This window comes from Sinocyclocheilus anshuiensis, unplaced genomic scaffold (genome assembly GCF_001515605.1).
Source record: "Sinocyclocheilus anshuiensis isolate Anshui unplaced genomic scaffold, SAMN03320099.WGS_v1.1 scaffold291, whole genome shotgun sequence".
NCBI classification, from domain to species: Eukaryota; Metazoa; Chordata; class Actinopteri; order Cypriniformes; family Cyprinidae; genus Sinocyclocheilus; species Sinocyclocheilus anshuiensis.
Window position 1 is genome coordinate 33179 of NW_015549575.1, and position 18296 is coordinate 51474.

General features: G+C 39.0%; 1 protein-coding gene across 1 annotated transcript; it reads left to right on the plus strand.

Annotated features, from left to right (window-relative positions):
* Positions 1-8: 8 nt before the first annotated feature.
* LOC107657479 (junctional protein associated with coronary artery disease-like) lies at positions 9-18018 on the plus strand. Its single transcript, XM_016445573.1, has 4 exons — positions 9-162; positions 9643-10091; positions 11521-15629; positions 17096-18018. Exons 2-4 carry the CDS (start codon positions 9739-9741, stop codon positions 17128-17130), a joined length of 4497 nt encoding a protein of 1498 aa, XP_016301059.1. The 5' UTR covers positions 9-162; positions 9643-9738; the 3' UTR covers positions 17131-18018.
* The last annotated feature ends 278 nt before the right edge of the window (positions 18019-18296 follow it).

Genomic DNA, 18296 nt, shown 5'->3' on the forward strand with positions numbered 1-18296 from the left:
GAGAGGAACCATTCCCCTCGCCAGACGACCCACACAAGACACATTTGAGCTCAATTCTCCCTCTCCTCTGCTCAACCTTTCCCTCAGATATGCTCAGCACAGAGCGGATTCAGCACACTACATCAAGAACTAAACACGGACCGCGAAAAGAGCACATCACAGGTACGTGGACGCTACATTTTACTGAAATATATGAACATGTGAGAAAATAGGCTAGTTGACGAGGCTTTCTTGTCGACCCTGCAGAATTAAACGCGATTTCAGCTGCTGACATTAGTAACGCTGACCCGTTCAATAAACGCAGGGGATGAACTTGCGAGATAACGGGCTCCTGCATCTCGTCCCGTGGGCTAATGTCCCTGCATCTATCACAGAATAAATGACCGCAGATACCGCTGGAATGATATTGAAGACTGAGATTAATTGCATTGATGATTATCAGCTAATTTGTTGCGTTCCGCTGTGGGGAAAAAAAAAATACTTCAGAAAGCAGACAGCTTGCTGCTTGTCTGTGAATTGTGTGCTTAGGGGTCGGGCGCAGTGCGCAAGATGTGTGCTACATTAGCGAGGTAAAGGGTGAAATGAGCAGATTGTGTAGTGCAGAGGAGGGATGAGCTTCACATAACATGCCATTATAACTTTGATGTCAAGTTATGTGCGCACGGATTCACTGTATCCAATTACAAAAGTGCTCAAATCCACTAATAACAACTGTTTCTTTTTTTTTTCTTTTTTGAATGCTCCAAACATTCATGTTTCGCTATACACGCACGCCTTTGGTGTCACTCGTGTAATCCAAAAATAATATAAAATAAAATAAAAATGTGGGGTGTGGGGTCTAACCTCCTAATTATCCTATATCTTTTACATATTAACAGGTTGTGTTTTAATTGTGTTTTCAAACTTTTTAATAACCATATGAGTTAGATTATGCACTATCCGTTTTTAGAAATTTGTCTTTGAACTTCCGTTTTGGTGGTAGCTCTGTATATTTTTATAGCATCGTAATTAGCTGGTTAAGTGGATTTACTTATTGTAGAATTAACGAAATTTATCATGAGCATTGTAATGTTTGAAGCAGATATGTCATAAATGTCAGTAGATCGGGCAGATCTTAAAACGAAAGGTTCATTCATAAATTCGTGAGTTCTTACCTTCATGTTGTGGAAATACAATCCGGAAGACATGCAGAAGACAACAAACGCAGCGCTGAAAAGGGGCGTGGCTACATAACTTGGCGGTAAAAAAAAAAAACACTCGCCAACATAAATTGCATTTGTCAGGAGGTAACCATAGCAACAGTGGTCTGCGCGAACGTTATTGGTTAGGAACATCAACAAATATAAGTATTGTCATTATTTGAAACTTTATTATACAGCATACAGCCTATGTTAGGCTACTACTACTACTACAAAAGAACAAGTTCCTAAGTTGACTGGGGGCAATAAATCAACTTGTGTGGTGCAAGATGAAGTTGACATTCCTGAAAACAAACAATGCGCTTATGGCCTAAATGTGAATGGAGATCAGGCAGCTTCTATTGGTTGTGTCAGCAGTTGTTGATAAACTGTTCAGACAAACAGCCTCCTGTTGTGTTGACACCGGCTGGATAGTGAATAACATCAAAGGGCACGTGTCTCACGTGCAGAGGAAGCGACCTGTGTGAGCTGCGAAGAGTGAGGTGTGAGGTCAACAACTCTGTGCCGGATGGTAACTCTACTCAATTGGGAAGCTACTGATCAAAAGTAGAGCTGCTTTTGACCTTGACTTGTGTAGATGCCAGCAGAGCAGAGGAGTCTGGTTTAGAATGAACCATTATTTGTGTGAAGTGATATTTTGTGATTAGAGTGAAATTGGTACAATGTAGAACAGGCCTTTTGATTGCCAAGGTCCTGCTTAGACGCTGTTGGAAAGGAACTATTGAAGCAGGTCTGTCCTCATGTGGTTTATAGATTTTAGTTTTCAAAAGCAAGAATTTTGTGGTTATATAAAGCTGTTATAAAAGGTGAAGAAACAAAACAAATGGTCAACCGCAATAAAAATGTGAATAGGTCAAGTTGAGGCCAAAAGGATCAAATGTTCAAACAGCGGTGTAATGTGAGTGAAAGACTGGCGATAGACTAATATACAGAACTATAGACAATAAAGATAACTATAACGTTAATTATATTAGTGTCCACACCAACACACAGATATTGTCTTATTATAAGTGCACACTTGCGTTTTGTAATCTGCTGCTTTAAATGCTGAAGCTCTTTAAAATAGGGTGGGTTCTGATGTTTATGTTTATGTTTTTATCGTTCATCAGCTTGGAAAAAAATTACATTCAGAAAAAGGGATTCCAACATTATCATTCCACAGTTGTTATTGTCATAGCTAATTACGATAATTAGTTATTGTTATAATTATCGTTCTTGGTGTGAACGGGCCTTTAGCCTACATCACATGTATTGACATTCTTCACTCTATAGATATCGTATCGTCTATTGAAAAATCCATATCGATTGACCGCTACTCAAGATATTTCTTTCACACAACTTTACCTTCATCAAGTAGCACGGAACTAGGAACATGTACATTCAAAGCTGTCTGCTTAAGTATTCCTTAAGTCTAAAGAAACGGGAGGGCAACGGAAGGACAAAAGAGGAAGAGAGCTGAATCACAGAGCATCACTTATCTAGTGGTATGTTGAGAAAGGCTGGAGTCTGTTTCCTGGAAATGTGGAAATGTGCTGATACTGCTGGTGCACGCATGCAGTTGGTCACAAAAGGGAATTTTGAATGAATTAAGTGGTGAGGGCTGTTCATTACTGAACAGACTGATGACATTATTCTTTCCTAGTTTAAAAAAACTGCTCAGTTAATCATTCAAATGTATTAGACAGTAATTTCAGTGGAATTTTGGGCTCTTTACAGTGGTGTGGTGTTTTGATTTTAAAGTGTAGTTTCATTTGTGAACATCCTTAGAGCGTACAAGTCCTCCATAATAGATATTAATGAATAGTTGTCTCATTCAGAAAATAAATAATATGCTCACAATCTCCTTTGTAGTAGCATAGGGCAAATCATTGCATATAGGTTCATGTGCAGAACATGAATGTAATCTCATTTATTTCATAGTAAATATTTGGCCATTGCTCATTCAAAGAACAGATAACATAAATATAAGTTTATTTTCAGTTCTTGTCTACAGGGTATTGGAAACAAAACATAGACAAAGAACTTCAGACACTGCATTTGAAAATCTTTTTTTCCTTTCTTTCTTTTTTTTTTTTTACTTGGACAAAGTTTAAAATGTTAAAATATATATAAAAAAATAAAACACAAGAAGAAGAAACTTCTTCTCAGAACAATTCATTAAAAACATAAGTTTATATACTACTAAACTACATTAATCAATTACAATAGTTCGAGTTTATGCATATTGGTCAACATTACAGTGCAATAATATGAAAAAGATGAGCTTTCCCCCACAAATTCCTTATACACTGCATAGTAATGAAAAATGGTGGACAAACAATTTAACTGCTTTAAGATCAGAAGCTTTTTGGTTGTGATAGACATTTAACAAGCAAAGTGCAACCATCTGCAGATGAAACAGTGCAATGAAATAGCGGCCAAATGGTAATTAAAAGAGATGCAGGGTAAAGGATTGGTATATAGCCCTTGCGTATGATGAAGTCATAGATTAGAGGCCTTAAACTTATATGGAAAACAGATGGACTGCTGAACTTTCCTATATGCTCCTGTATGGATTCTTCTGGTCAAATGCATTAGCCAGAGATTATTAAGCTCAGGGGACGAATAGAAACCGATAAGGATCACTGGTCAGCCTTTTGTTTTTTTCTTGATTATAACAGCAACCTTCTTCACTGAAGGACATGAGCAGAAGTAGCACTGCATATTAGTGCTTCCTATCATAAACCAAGAAGATTGAGGTACAAATCATGAATGTCTCAAATGACACTGAGAAATATCACCCATTAGTGACAGTCACAGACATATATTTTAATAGACATATAAATTTTGATTTGTTTTATTGGTCATTCAAGTCCTGACCATTCTGCTCTGTTTAAATTGCCACATTACTAAGCATTAGACACAGAGAAGCAGTTGACCTTGAAAGTACATTCAAGCATTGATACAAAGATCTCATTTTGAGCTAACACTTTTCAGGATTGAAAGAAGAAAAATGGTACCTTATGCTTCAAAATGTTTAGTTAGGTTTAAATGATGAGCAAATAAACGTACCCAGCATGGCCCAATAATCTAATTTCTTTAGGAAACTGTTTTAAATCTGATCAAAGAAATTTTATTAAGATGGCATGTGGATCTAGATTTTACACAGTCTATTGTAAATTAGCTCTGTACTCTTTTAATAAATTATGAAATTAGGTTTTTTTAGGGTTGAAGAACACATGAAGAACTGTGAATTGTACTGTTTGGCACTGTGATTAGTCCCAGCCTGGAAAAGCATTACTTCCTGCTTTGATGATCCTCTGGTCCTCCTGCCAATTGAATTACCAGACTTTGAAAACATTTCTTTAGTGTCGCCAGTGACACCATACTTGTAGTCTATTGTTTGAAAACTCGCTTTTCAAAGAAAGCAAAATGGTCATCTCCATGGCCACAGCTCAAACAAAACAAGAGCTGGTTAATGTGATTTTCCTCAAAAGATGCAGCATAGGTCTATCACTTGTAAAAATAAAAAAATAAAATAGGGGCATGAATAATTTGATGGCAACTATGACCATCACACCCTTCAAAAAACATTCAAAATCACTGACATCATCTGTGAGCACTAAATTAATCCATAACTTTAAATAAATCTTTCCTCCCTTCCTCTATTATTCAGTTATACAGTACTTCTGCATTAGCTTTTGTACTGCTCTTAAAACTTTACGCATAAAATCAGTATTGTGGTGCTAATAATATTGTTGAATGACAAACTGACATAATTATTTTTTTTCTATATTTCCACATTCCCAGCCAAAAGTTTGGGGACTGTACTGCTTTTTTAATGTTTTAGAAAGAAGTCTCTTACTTGCTTATCAAGGCTGCATTTATTTGACCAAAATACAGCAAAACATTAATATTATGACATATTATTGCGATTTTAAATAACTGTTTTCTATTTCAATATATTTTAAGATGTAATCTATTCTTGTCATGGCAAACCTGAATTTTCAGCACCTATTACTTCAGACTTAGATTCTTCTCAAATCATTCTAACATGCTCATTTACTACTCATTTCAGTTCAGAAGAACAGCGTTTATTTGAAAAATATTTTTTTAACAAAATACGTCTACTGTCAGTTATTATAAATTTAATTCATTCGTCTTGTTGAGTAAAAGTATTATTTCCCTTTTTAAAGAAACAGTACTGACCACAAACTTTTGGACGGTAGGGCAAATTATTAATTGTAAATGTAAAGGACCAGCACATTTTCATATAGGTGTATTACTGTTGACCCAAAACTAAGCCTAACTTAGACTAAATATGTTTCCGCTCTAAAAATATAACCACTTCAGAGTTACGTTTCCTTATACCGTAGGTAGCCTGTAAGATTGTAACGCAATCTTATATACTGGTTTGCATAGCAGAGAATGGAGACTACTGAAATATATCCCACTGCCTACAAGAGGCCCTAAGAAGGATAAATGAAAGGGTGAACCGGAGATGGAGACAAATTGTGTAGATGTTTGCCAGTGCATTATAGGCTACTTGTTTAGAACCAAAGTAAAGTTCTATTGAAGGCCTATGAGTTATGAGTGACAGAATGATGATATTTAGATCCCAAAATCCAGTCTGGTGAAGCTTTTCCCTCTGTTTTGGCTCTGTCCTCTCAGTATCAGTGTCTGGCTGACATGCTTATTCAAGTCCTCCGCCCTATCCCTTAAAATGTTCACATCCTCAGGAAGCAGAGGTCAACAGTGGTGATGTCACATTGCTTACGATGAAGAGCCTGTTGTACAAGTGTGAACACGTGCCTGTTAAGGGACGGCGTAGGAGGATCCATGTGGATGTACTGAACAATGAAGGGGTGAGGCTCTGAAAGAACTTTTTATAGGACAGGGTGGACAGTGTATTGTTTGTTATAAAACGTGTTTTCGGTTAAACATGGACACTCAGAATCTCTATTTACATTTGACTCGGTGAAAGAGATGTTGCCGTGTCATGGTACAGTGGCTGTGCTCTCAGGCTTAATACTGCGTTGGACATTATGTGCATGTTTATGGCAGTTATTAGGCAATCTGTTGGTCTGATGAGGTCATTCATCACGAGCTTCGTCGCAGTCAACATGAAATCAAAACTGACCTTATTTACTCTCTAATGCACGTTCCTGGTCTTATTATGCACAATTCATTGGTTCATGTTATTTGAAAGAAAACAAAATGTTGTCTTTGTAATCCTTTATCAAAATGTAATGACTCACTCCGCCTCTGAAATGGCTTTCCTTTTCGGCTGACATGCAAGTCCATCTTACTGTTTTATCTTCTCTCTCCACTTTTACACTGGCCAGTCATTTCCCAGTTAATGGACTTCAGGTTTGGTGTACATCTTAATCACACTTTTGCACAATAACTTTGATAAAAGTTTAGCAAAAATTCAGTTCATTATCTGATTCTGAGTGAAAATATACTATGTCTTTTTATTAGGCCCTCTCTTTTGGTCTTGTTTCTTTCACAAACACATACCACAAATCTGACTAAGTCTAAGAATAAAGAGTTGACACCAAACTGTCATGGCGGCAGCTCTGGGCTCCGCAGGCCTACTGGCGAGGGGGGCGCAAGGCAGGCCAGATCTAAAAATGTGTGATTCATTTATGAGGGAAGGCAGTGCTGGCTCCACAGGCATACCTTACAGTCTATAGAGGAAAAGAGTTCAGTCTCGACTGAGGCCCACAGCCTTTATGGGTTTTATCTTTACCATTTAGCTGCAAATAAAGAATTTTACAGGAAGCGAAAGGCACAAAGAGATGGTCCTCAGCACTTATTTCTGGGGAAAAAAAATCAAAAAGTTCTCGATATCTGAGTGGAATCAAATGATTCACTGTTATTGTGGCATTTTGGCTCAGAAAAACCTCATGACATCACTGGTCTGCCTGTGCTTTTGTTCATTTTTAGCTTGCGACATGTGTTAGCCATAAAAGCAGGTCATTAATAAAAAAAAAAGCAAAGTAGTCTAGATCACGTATCTGCAATCTTATGAATTTACTCCTGCTCTAAGAGGCAGTTTGTCATTGCTAAAACTTTAGCTGTGCTCTAGAGCAGGCAGACATTTCTATGCCATTTAAAGTCTCCATGGACCTGGCTTGAATTGTTTCCACTTTTTACCCAAGTCGTAGGCTTTTGAATTTTGCTTTGTTGCTATGGGATGAAGCAGCACATAATGTGGGGCCTGAGACACAGATTTTTTTTTAACATGTTATATTATCAAATAATTTGAGTGAAAAGTACTATAGAATTTAATTTGAACAGTTAAATTAATTTTAAAATCTTTTAGTTGTTGGTTTGTCCTCTTTTTGCATGCAGCGGAAATTGCAATCACCTTTATATATACATATACACCTACATATTTGGACCTTAGTATACAGTATGTGTAGGTCAGTTTTTTCCTAAATTTTGGGGCTCAAATATGAATGTGTGTGTTTGCAAGTGGACTCCTAAATGTTTCTGAAAGACATAGCTAATGATAATGGATGGCACTTATAAAACTCACATTAAGGGTTTTCCCTGTGGCAGTACAGATGGGAAATATACCTCCCTCATTTTTTGCTTGTGCTGAATTCTTCTGTGTGGGTGTCTGCAAGAGGAAACATAAAGAGGTAGAGGAAAGAAAAAGAAAAAAAATTAGCATTATTTTGGTGCTTCTTTTGACCTCTGTGTGTGCTAGATGCTGTGAGGGGCAGTTGTCTCCAAGGGCCTTTAATGGTGAATGTGGATCAGTCTGGAGTATCTGGGTTGGAAAGTGTGAAAATGTGAAAGCCATACCTCTGCTAACTGCTTCCTTCTATTTCTGACAAACATCATTTAGATCAAAACAGACATGGCCGTTTTTTTTCCTGCTTCATTTTTCAGTAAATATAGCGGCATGAAAATGCTTATGCATTTGTTTCATCATGTGAATGTTCAGTGCCATCGGTAAAAGCTCAACCCGTGACTTCTCACCAACATGTAAGCTGTCTCCTTATTTGTTACCTCTTTCACTGTCAAAACTCAATCCTCCAGCACAAATGGGTTTGAGGAAATCATATTGGCATTCTGGCATTCTGTGAAAGAGAGCTGTGCATCTACATGAATGTTGTACCCTACCAGCCTGACCTAATATTTTGATGTACTTTCTGATACTATTATGTGGTTTATTTGGAACTGAGATTAAAAAAAATATATATATTTTTTAAAGTCATATTGAATTAATAATTCGTAATAGCAATATTGTGGGTGTTGATAATTGTGCATGGACTTTTTTATAATTAAACAGCCATGTATTTTCCATAAAAGATTCGGTTTTAGCTTGTTTTATCAATATTACAGAATCATTCAACATGCAGAGCTGAGAAAATTCAGGTATTATTGAAGTCTTTAAGCTTCAGTTTGGACTTTACCCTCAGCAGATCAAATAATTAACTGTAATACTTCTAATGGTGGGAGATTGCAGGCAATTTTGTTTTGTCCTTCTCTCTCTGAGTGTGTGTGTGCAGGATAGGTAACCTCTTTTTCCTTATTCTTACTCAGACAGTTCCAATTCTGTCTATTCAAGGCAGGTTTTGTTTTTGTTACTTGCTACACTACACTAAGTTCTTGTAAGTCTTCACTAGTGGGCCTACTACTGTTTATTCTGTTGCATGTTCACATATAATGCTGATTTATGCAATTAGGTTTCATCACACTTTGAATTACCATCATTTTATAAAGATTACATATAGCTTTTTAGTAATGTAGCTGATGTTTTCCGTCCCTTAACCAAAAAAGTATCACTCACACTTCACACACACTTTTTGCACTTAGATACTCATTAACACATTATTTAGTAGTTTTATTAAACTGTTTTCCTCATAGGGGCAGTTCTGCCCACATTGCAAGTGATTTTGGGTTTTCTATCCTTGTAGATTCAAAAAGATTCACACAGAATCAAATATCCAAGCAAACTGCTTTGGAGCTACTTCAAATAATTACATATTAGAATTTTATTAGAATATTAGAAGAGGTTTATATTTTTAATCAATGAGATTGCTAATTGTCGTCTTATTAAAATTGTATTATTATTAGAGTCTTACTACTACTTGTTTGCTAAAGTCAGGGTTGTGGCTCGAGATTTTTTAAAACATTCCACACCTAGGTAATATGAAGATACTGAACGTGAGGTAGTCAGTCATCTGGAGAGATTTTCCTTTCTGGATGGAGAACAGAGGAAAGAGGAGAAGAGGGGGCAGATGGGAGAAGAGAAGACTGGGTCAGTGGATAGACAGACCGACAGCCATACAAATTGTTTCTCTCGTGGCTAGATAGGACCTTTTTGTTTTGGCTGTGAGCAGCAATCCTCTTATGAAAAAGACTGTGAGAGAGAATCATTTTAACTTCATCTGTGTCTCTCTCTCTTTCTCTCTCTCCCTCCCCTCTGTCCCGTTTTCTTTCACAGCGATGGCCTCTCCTGTGCAGCTGTTCATGAGCTTGCCTCATCTGGACTAGCACGGACACGCACACACCACTAAAAGCAAAAACACATCGCCTAGCCATGTACAGCGTGGAAGACCTTCTCATCTCTCATGGATACAAAGTCCCTCAAAGGAACAGCAACAATGTCCCTGTCTCACATTCGTCTTCCCCCCACCCTGCAACCTATGAGAAATGTCTGCCGAAGCGAAGCGACAGCCGGTGTGAAATCGCTGAGAAGCGGAAAGGACACAGCGGCGTGAATGGCTATGAGGGGGACCATGTTTACAGCAGTGGAGGCATCAGACAAGCTCCTGCCAGGGGATTCCCCGGTGACGCCGAAAACAGGGTCAGGAAGCAGAGGACACAAGATGTGGACAACGGTAACCTAGGAGATGGATGTTTGCCAGAAGACAGCCTGACCATGGACAGTGGGTGAGTTTTCTGATGAATAGTTTTTGACCTCTTCATCTTCTGCCCCGCACTCTTGTAGTGCTGCTCTCTTTCCTTCTTTTTCATTTGTCCCTCTGATCTGAGGTTTAAACTGTCTTGCATGATAAAGAGTATTACGTAAAGGTAGGAGCTGTCAAGGACTTCCCTTTCACACCAGGACAGATCCCACTTTTTCCCTTTTCTTTATTTTTAATTCCTCCCCTGTCGCCTTTCTCTCTCCATTTCTTTCTTCTTCTTTTTTTGCACTTTCTTTCATCCTCATCTCATCCTCTGGAATCTTTTTACTTCCTACATTTTCATGTACTCTGTTTCCTCAGTCTCACTCATTTCCCTGCGCTCTCTTCTACCTCACTCCCCCTGTAGCCGATGAATTCATTAACTGTGTTTAGTAGATTTTGCAGTGCGGTTTTTATTTCCTCTCATTTCACACGGGACTCTAGTGGAATGAATTCAAGTGACGTCAGAAAGCCCGCAGCACCCCCTACTGAGCATGCTTAGTTCTGCAGGCAGAGCCAGCAGTAAACTACATGTCCCATGAGCCCTTTGTCAGATCAATATTCCATTCCTTATAACAATCTCTTATATAACACCATTATTAATAAAACATGATGAATATAAATGTGAATATCTGCATTTGCCAGTCATATTGTCGCAGAGGAGCTTCAGAGATTCATTTGCTTTAAAAAAGATTGCACGAGAACACTTTATTTTCCATAGGAACAGTGTCATTTTTTCTTTATGTATGTTAATCAGCAAGTAAGTCATAATGTCCTTGTGCCATAGATTTTCAATGTCATAGATAGACAGATAGATAGATAGATAGATAGATAGATAGATAGATAGATACTGTCAAGCTTTAGTGCATTTTTGCACTTTAAAGTAATTGCATGTCACATGGTTTGAGACTCAGCAGTTCAGGGCAGAAAGTATCTCCACTGCTGTGACTGTTACTAAGCTAGATTATCCTTCCATGAGTGCAGGTCAGGATTGTTTAACATGCAGATCATATGCTCTCTCTGCTGCCAAGATATTGGATAAGAGAACAGACCTTCAGTGCTGACTCAACAGTTTGCACCAAACAAGCTAGTCATGTTCCTGCTTAAAAGAAACTGCTCATTTATCTTGGTTTGTTTGCACCATTAAAGCTTCCCAATTTATTGGGCCCTTTGAGGTTCTCTGCTTTGTTGACAACACTGTCAAGATACACTTTGCCCTCTTAGTTTAGTGTTGGTCTGATGTTGCCTGTGTGCTTGCATAGTGGGATTTAAACACAAATGTGTTTATTGTTATCCAGTTTTTGCTTGTCTTACCTAATTCAGTGGTTCACAACTTTGCTTCAGAACCCAGGACATAAGTAAATGCAAAAAGTACCTGACCTCTATTTAATTCCATCTGTATGTTTTTAATGCAGGTTTTTTGAGACCCACAGAGGAATACATTCTCAGCCTAGATCTGAGCAGGATGTGTCATACTGGCAAAGAAGAGGTCAGGACTTTAGTGTGCTTATGGATTATGCAGACTTTAGGGATCCATGTGGAAGTGGAGGAGGTGTTCCCAATAAACCAGAAGGCATGCAGCGGAGACCAGAATCTGCCTTAAGCACAGAGGAACATAACCGTGAAAGACAACGACGGGCAGAGAGTGCACGTGCCAGGGAGAGAGAGATGGCTCTGCACCAATGGAGAATTGCGGCTGAAAGGAAGTACCAAAGTTTGGGAACAGTGGAGTGGCGTCCAATGACCAGCATGAGCCGTCAACCATCTGAAAACGAGGTGGCACAAGAGCAACGCAGGCCACGAACTGCAGAAGGAGCCGTTCCACCCAGAACCAAAAACAAGTCCCAGTCACTGCCCAGAATGGCTCTGCAATCTGAAAGCCTCCAGTACTTCAGCATACCAACTGCTGGGCAAGAATCATATGGAAGCTATAAGTTAAATGGCCACCATGCACAAGACCCTCATGGACGGCATCTTAATGATGGGGAGAACAGGCAGAGGTGGACTGACCGATCAGGTGCACAGTCCGCACCACTATCAAAGCCCAGATTTAGCCGACCTCTCAGACCTCCATCTTATGAAGTGCACCAGCAGATGCGTGGGAGCGCAGAGATACTTACAGGGGAGCTTGCCCCTCGTCCCAGAGACAGAACTCCACTGCCCTTCTCAAGGCAAGAATACTTTGTACAAGAACTCGCTGGACCTGGTATGGTGCCCCCCGGTTATATCCCTCCTCCATCTTACAGGAGGCAGCCTGTAGTTAATAGAGGACACAGAACTTATCCTATCTCAATGGGTAACCACCAATATAGAGGTGACCCATATATGCAGGGATCTGCAATGACAGAAGTGCAGGAATGGTTTATCAGGCAGACTGGGATGGCTTGGCCAGACTATTACAGAGATGGAAGAAGAAGTATGCCCTGCAGGACACAGGCATATCCAGGCTACAGTGAAGAACGGATGAATAATGTTCAGTTCATTCCCTTTGATGACCCTCGTGTCAGACACATTTCAGGTGCAGGGATAGATGGAAACTCGTTGACAGATGCAGACAAAATCAGAAACATCAGAAATGAGATTCCGGTCAATCTCTTATCTGAGAAGTCTAACGACGGTGCCTTTCCTCTCACAGAGAAACCCTTTGACCGCACTGAACTAAGTAAAAGCAATATTAGTGACTCTATTAATGAGGACAGTATACACAAGGAAGTGCTTAAGGAGACAGAAAGTTCAACCACATTACCTGACCAAAACTGCAACAGGCATCCAGCTACCCAGGGAAATATAGTTGCTCTTCAGATGACAATGCAACAGAATTCAAGCCAGGGTTTAATTGAGACAGTGACACAAGTAAAGAAATTTGAGGCAAAAACTGTGTCTGAGAACAAGAAAAACTCAAAGAAGAAGCTCAAAGAGACAATGTTTTGCCTGGTTTCTGTCCCTATTAGTATGCAAGCTAACAAACGTGTTTCTGACCCAAATAACAATGAAAAAGTGACTAATTCAACAGAAAACACAGTGGTGCAGCATGGCAACCAAAACCTTTTAAAAACATCACGCAAAGAGACACAAATACAGTCCAGCAGCTCCCCATCTATTAAAAGATCCCCTTTGAGGAAAGAGATTGTAGATACTAGGTCACTTAGTACAAGCCAAGACAATGAATTGTTTTATGCAGGATCCTGGCCTGGAGATCATTACAGGAACCAGGAAACTCAGACGGGTTCTCCAGAAGTTTCCAGAAATACCCATCCTCTGGCAAATGACCATTCTTCCCCTCACGCAATCACTGATAATGAAGGTGAAACCAACTGTAGTGCCAACTACGGATATCCCATGATAGGTCAAAAGGATCTCAACCCTTCCAGGAACAGTGCATTCTCTAGAACTAGGAATGGAAGTAGTTCAAGTATAAGGAGCCCAACTCTACCCCAATCAGCATCAAATCCATCATCTCCAGACCGTCAGCCTTTGCTGAGAAAGACAAACGAAACAGCAGATGGTCAAGAAGTTTTTGGACAGTTCTTGCTAAAGCCAGTGAACAGACGCAAATGGGATGCCATTGGGGAGCTTGAGTCTTTTAATAAGGAGATACAGGATCATACTGGGAAGTATCCAAATGTTGATCAGAATATAGAGGAGCTGGATGAGGCATTGAACAGTATTCTGGAGCTGAGTGACTCAAACAGAGAAGTCAATAATACAAGACAGGAAACCACCCCACTTCACATGAAGAAGGAAACTGACCAGCAGTCACATATAGTGCAGGTCACAGAGATGCAAATGAAAAGCAATAACTTAAATGTGATGTCTGATTCAGGGAACAGAGGCCATCCAGAATACAAAGGTATAAAAAGTTCCTTGTCCAAGGCAAAGGTGAACTTGGACAGCCAGATGCAAGATATACCTGTCACCAAAACTGATAATTATGTAAACTTTGAGATTATGCAGAGGGGGGACACTGATTCAGCAATACATCGGCAGGATATCCCAGTGCCGAAGGAGTGCTTGCTTAAGGATGTTGGTTTAACAGTATACACTGCCATTCCAGACACTGTGACCTCTGGATCCCCTACATGCTTGAGTCCTGACTCACCCATGTTAACCAGCCCTTCAGACAACTCAGAGATATGTGAGACTTTGCAGATTACATCATCAGACAGTAGTGGAGATTTGAGCAGGCACAGCCCTGAGTTTGCTGAAGGTACTCAAAGCTTGAACAATAATAATGCCTTCAACTCCAAAGCCCTCAACATGAAGGAAGCTGGGAGAGGAAACACAGACGTTACCAGATCGGGGAGGTCCTCGCGTATCAATGTGATCAAGAGTCTTCATTGTAGGTTTAAGGGTAATTATGAGGATGATGATGACTGTTTTTATTCAGATTATTTAAGCTGGAGTAATGAAAAGACTTTAGCAGATGAACATCTTGAAACTCTTTTGAGTCAAGAGAAGGCCAATAGTATGCAGACCGAAGACCTTAGTAAACTGTACCAAGTCCAGTGTGCCAAAGGCATTCCTGAAAATGAATCCATTGAACAACGGGCTGCCAGAATACTTGGCATTGCAGTGCCAGTTGAAGCCTTGGTTGTTGACCAAGTTGATGACAATCCGGTAGAAAGAAATTTGAAAATTATAGATGCTGCAGAATTGGCAATACAAACCAAAGAGATTAGCTTAAATGAGGAGAAACAGAATGACAGTAGAGAGTGTGAGGAAGTGCCAGATAGGTCTATGGAAAGTCATGGAGATATGTCAGAGGTAGGACTTGGAGGGGATCCAGAGTCTGGAGAAGATTTACCTAGTGCTGAAAAGCACAGCCAGAGAGTCTCCTCAGTGCTGGAGCTGCCAGAGTTTCCTCCAAGTAACTTATGGTTGTCGCTTCCACTGACCGAGGATGAGGAATTGACTCGTAGTGTAGGTGGGGGAGACAGGAAGGAGACAGCTAATACTGAGATAACAGAAGTGCCACAGAACCACTTGCAGGCATTTTGCCCACCTCCTCTGTCCCCCTCATCCACAAATGATCAGGCATCCATGGAGTACACCATCTATGCAAAGGAAAAAAGCTCTCAGTCATTAGTGAGAACTATCACCAGGATCACCTTTGCCAAAGAGACAGACTTAGAAGAAAAGGGAGGAAAACTAAAAGAATCAGTTATAGAGGATGAAACGCTAGTAGAAGAGAACCAATACAGTGAGAATGCAGTCAAAGAAAACACATCAGGTAAAGAGGACGAAATGCTAGTGGAAGAGAACCAATACAGTGAGAATGCAGTCAGAGAAAACAAAGACATGACCAGTTATATGCAAGAAGAGGATGAGCAAAAGGCTCAGGAGGAAGTTTCAGCTGAAGAGGTGATACTAGAGAGATCAAGGCAGCCACCAAAGTCAATGGCACGTCCAATCCCACAACCACGTAGTGGCATGGTAACAAAGAGAGAGATCACTCTGCCACAAGGATTCAACATGGATAATACAATGCCTGCAATTGAGGATGATGACAAGCTTTTTATTTCAGGTCAGTACACTGAAGTCCAACCAAGTTTGTAAGGCTTACAGACTGCATATACAGTAACAGTACACTCCTGGGCTAACTAGCTAAATAAATAAATACATACATGCATACATACATACACAATAGGTCAAGCCCAAATAGTTTAAAATGGCATTAAAAAGCACAAATTACTTGTAAGGGAATCTGCAAGAATTAAGCAAATGCACTCCCTAAAAAACATAGCTGGTCTCAGAAAAAAAACATCAAAGACAAAATTAGGTTTTTGTCAGAATATGGGAAGTTTGATTGATTCAGAGTGGTTCAGCAGAGTTGTGTGGGGTGATGAATCACGTTAAAACATGACTTGCATGGTTATTCACCAGACCGGTACCTTTGAAGATCTGGTGAGAAATACAACAAGGAACGCATCTCTACCACAGTGAAGCATGGAGGAAGATGCTGGTACTGGTGAGCTGCTTCACTGTGAAAAGTCAAATAACGCTATGGAGTATATGAGGATAATGCAGAATGGCTTGCTTCCCACAATCAAAAAGTTGTTATCTAAAGAGGAACGATCAGATGTTATTTTTCAACAAGAAAATTATCCTGCCCACACTGCAAAGACAAGTCCATCAGGCTCATGTTTTGTCTTGGTCAGAGTCCAGATTTGAACACTATAATGAATATTTAAACTCCAACTAAGTGGGAGACATTTTTCAACTACTATTCAATGGAATAACATTAACTCTTCTTCCTGTAAAAAGTAGTCTGCAAGAAAACAGGCAAAGGCTATCCCATGTCTGCATCTGTCCCTTTATCTGCAGTATTTGTGCAATTCTTGCTAATTTCCTGACCAGTGATTTGTGGTTAAAATGGTAAAATGTGCACCATTAAAAGCAAAATATTTAGCCATTTTTGGCTTTGACCCTTTTTTTTTTTTTGCCCAGGAGAGTATATATACTTGGCTGTTGTTTACCAGTCTGCTTTTAATATTAGTGTTGTTTTATATGCTATTGTGATATTGGTATTGTGTGAAGTCCACTCTGTCTAGTGCCCTAGGAGAGGTCACCTTCAGCAAAGTGTTGTATTGCATAACAGAAAAATGGACAGATAACCAACTTCTAGTGAAAATAGGGATTGTTTTTTTTCCATTACATATTCTGTAGCATTATGAGCTGCCAAGCCACAATAAATGGTTTTAATACTTGAGAGCAATGAGCAATGAGGTTTTTCACCACAAGAGGGAAGCATGGTCTGATTTACCATACTCATTGCCTTGACAAATCAGCAGAGAATAGATATTATATTATATTATATTATATTATATTATATTAAAATATTATTTAAAAAAAAGTTTAGACTAAACTGATATTAACAATCTGCTTTTCTGTTAGACATATATTGTACTATATTGATGGTCCTTGACATGTCCATTCTCTTGTTGTGGTTTTGAATAAAAAATGGCTAATATAACTTGTGTTTGTCTTCAGATGCATATGACCCCAGTCGTGTGGAGAGAGTCTGATCTTGGACACTGTCAAGGCAAACTCTGGGACCTTACTGGAATACACAATGTAAACAAGCACTCATCTGAAACTGAACATGATGCAGGCTTGGACTCAATTTACTAATACATAGTCACAGAAGTTCATAAGCAGGAAGATGGACTTCATGCCACATATTAAGACTAATTTTCAGAACTTCTATGGCCTGTTGATGGATGAAGTAGCTAAGTTGTTTATCAATGAAATATGAATGTATAATGTATATCAAGTAAAGCTCAGACATTACAGAAATAGCTACAAATCAGTCTGTATAGACTTAATAATTTTCTAAAGTTTCTCTGCACCAGCAAATGCTGGAGTTCTGTTGGACTTTCACAGAACACAGTGTCATTGTGCCAACAGCGACAAGAAAGACACAAAAGCTTGCACTTCTCATTTTCTGCAGTATTACCAATGAGAGAAAGGAAAGAGGCCTTGATGTATTAAAGCAATGAATTGGACTGGTGAGGTAGCAGCTGAATCAGTGACATAACACTGTGCTTTTAACCACAGAGAAATATTTTTGTAAGAAATGTTAAAAGGAAAGTGATTATCAGTTTTAGAGGTGGGAGAAACCATTTATGTCACTGTGGTAGAACTGCAATACAAAATCATATTTCTTTGGAAATGGAATAGGCTGGTTTTACCCAAATTATGCAGTTAAGAAGAAAGTTAAACTGAGGCAAAGATTTAAGAATATGTTGTGTGAAAAACTTGGTCTCCAGCAACTTTAATCTTAAGTGCAGTGACTTCAATAGTCGGTTTTCATCGTTATTGCTTTAAAATGACTCCCTTCATTCAAGAGTTTTTTTTTATATCTCATATGCAGTTTGAGTTTTTCAGAGTTGCAATCAGATAATGTATCATCTCATCACAAAATGCAATCAAAAAAAGACAAATGTATTTATTTTTATCAAGCTATCAACAATCTGTACAGATGAAAATATATTCAAAAAAGTGTTATTTTACCTTGTGAGTTTGTTTGCTTGCTTACAATCATTATGGAAATATCATATCTGAATATGTCTATTATCCTGTGTTACTCTGACAATGAATTATTCTTTTATTGTGCCGTGTGGCGTGCTTTTTGTTGCACAAATGTCAGAAAGTGTTACATGTGTTTCTTTATGCACATACGAAGTATTCT

Bases quoted from the DNA above. Each gene is read 5' to 3' on its own strand.
- LOC107657479 (XM_016445573.1), top strand. From the start codon at position 9,739: ATGTACAGCGTGGAAGACCTTCTCATCTCTCATGGATACAAAGTCCCT. The intron at 10,092-11,520 runs GTGAGTTTTCTG...TTTTTAATGCAG, and splicing joins AGCCTGACCATGGACAGTGG to GTTTTTTGAGACCCACAGAG. The intron at 15,630-17,095 runs GTCAGTACACTG...GTTTGTCTTCAG, and splicing joins TGACAAGCTTTTTATTTCAG to ATGCATATGACCCCAGTCGT.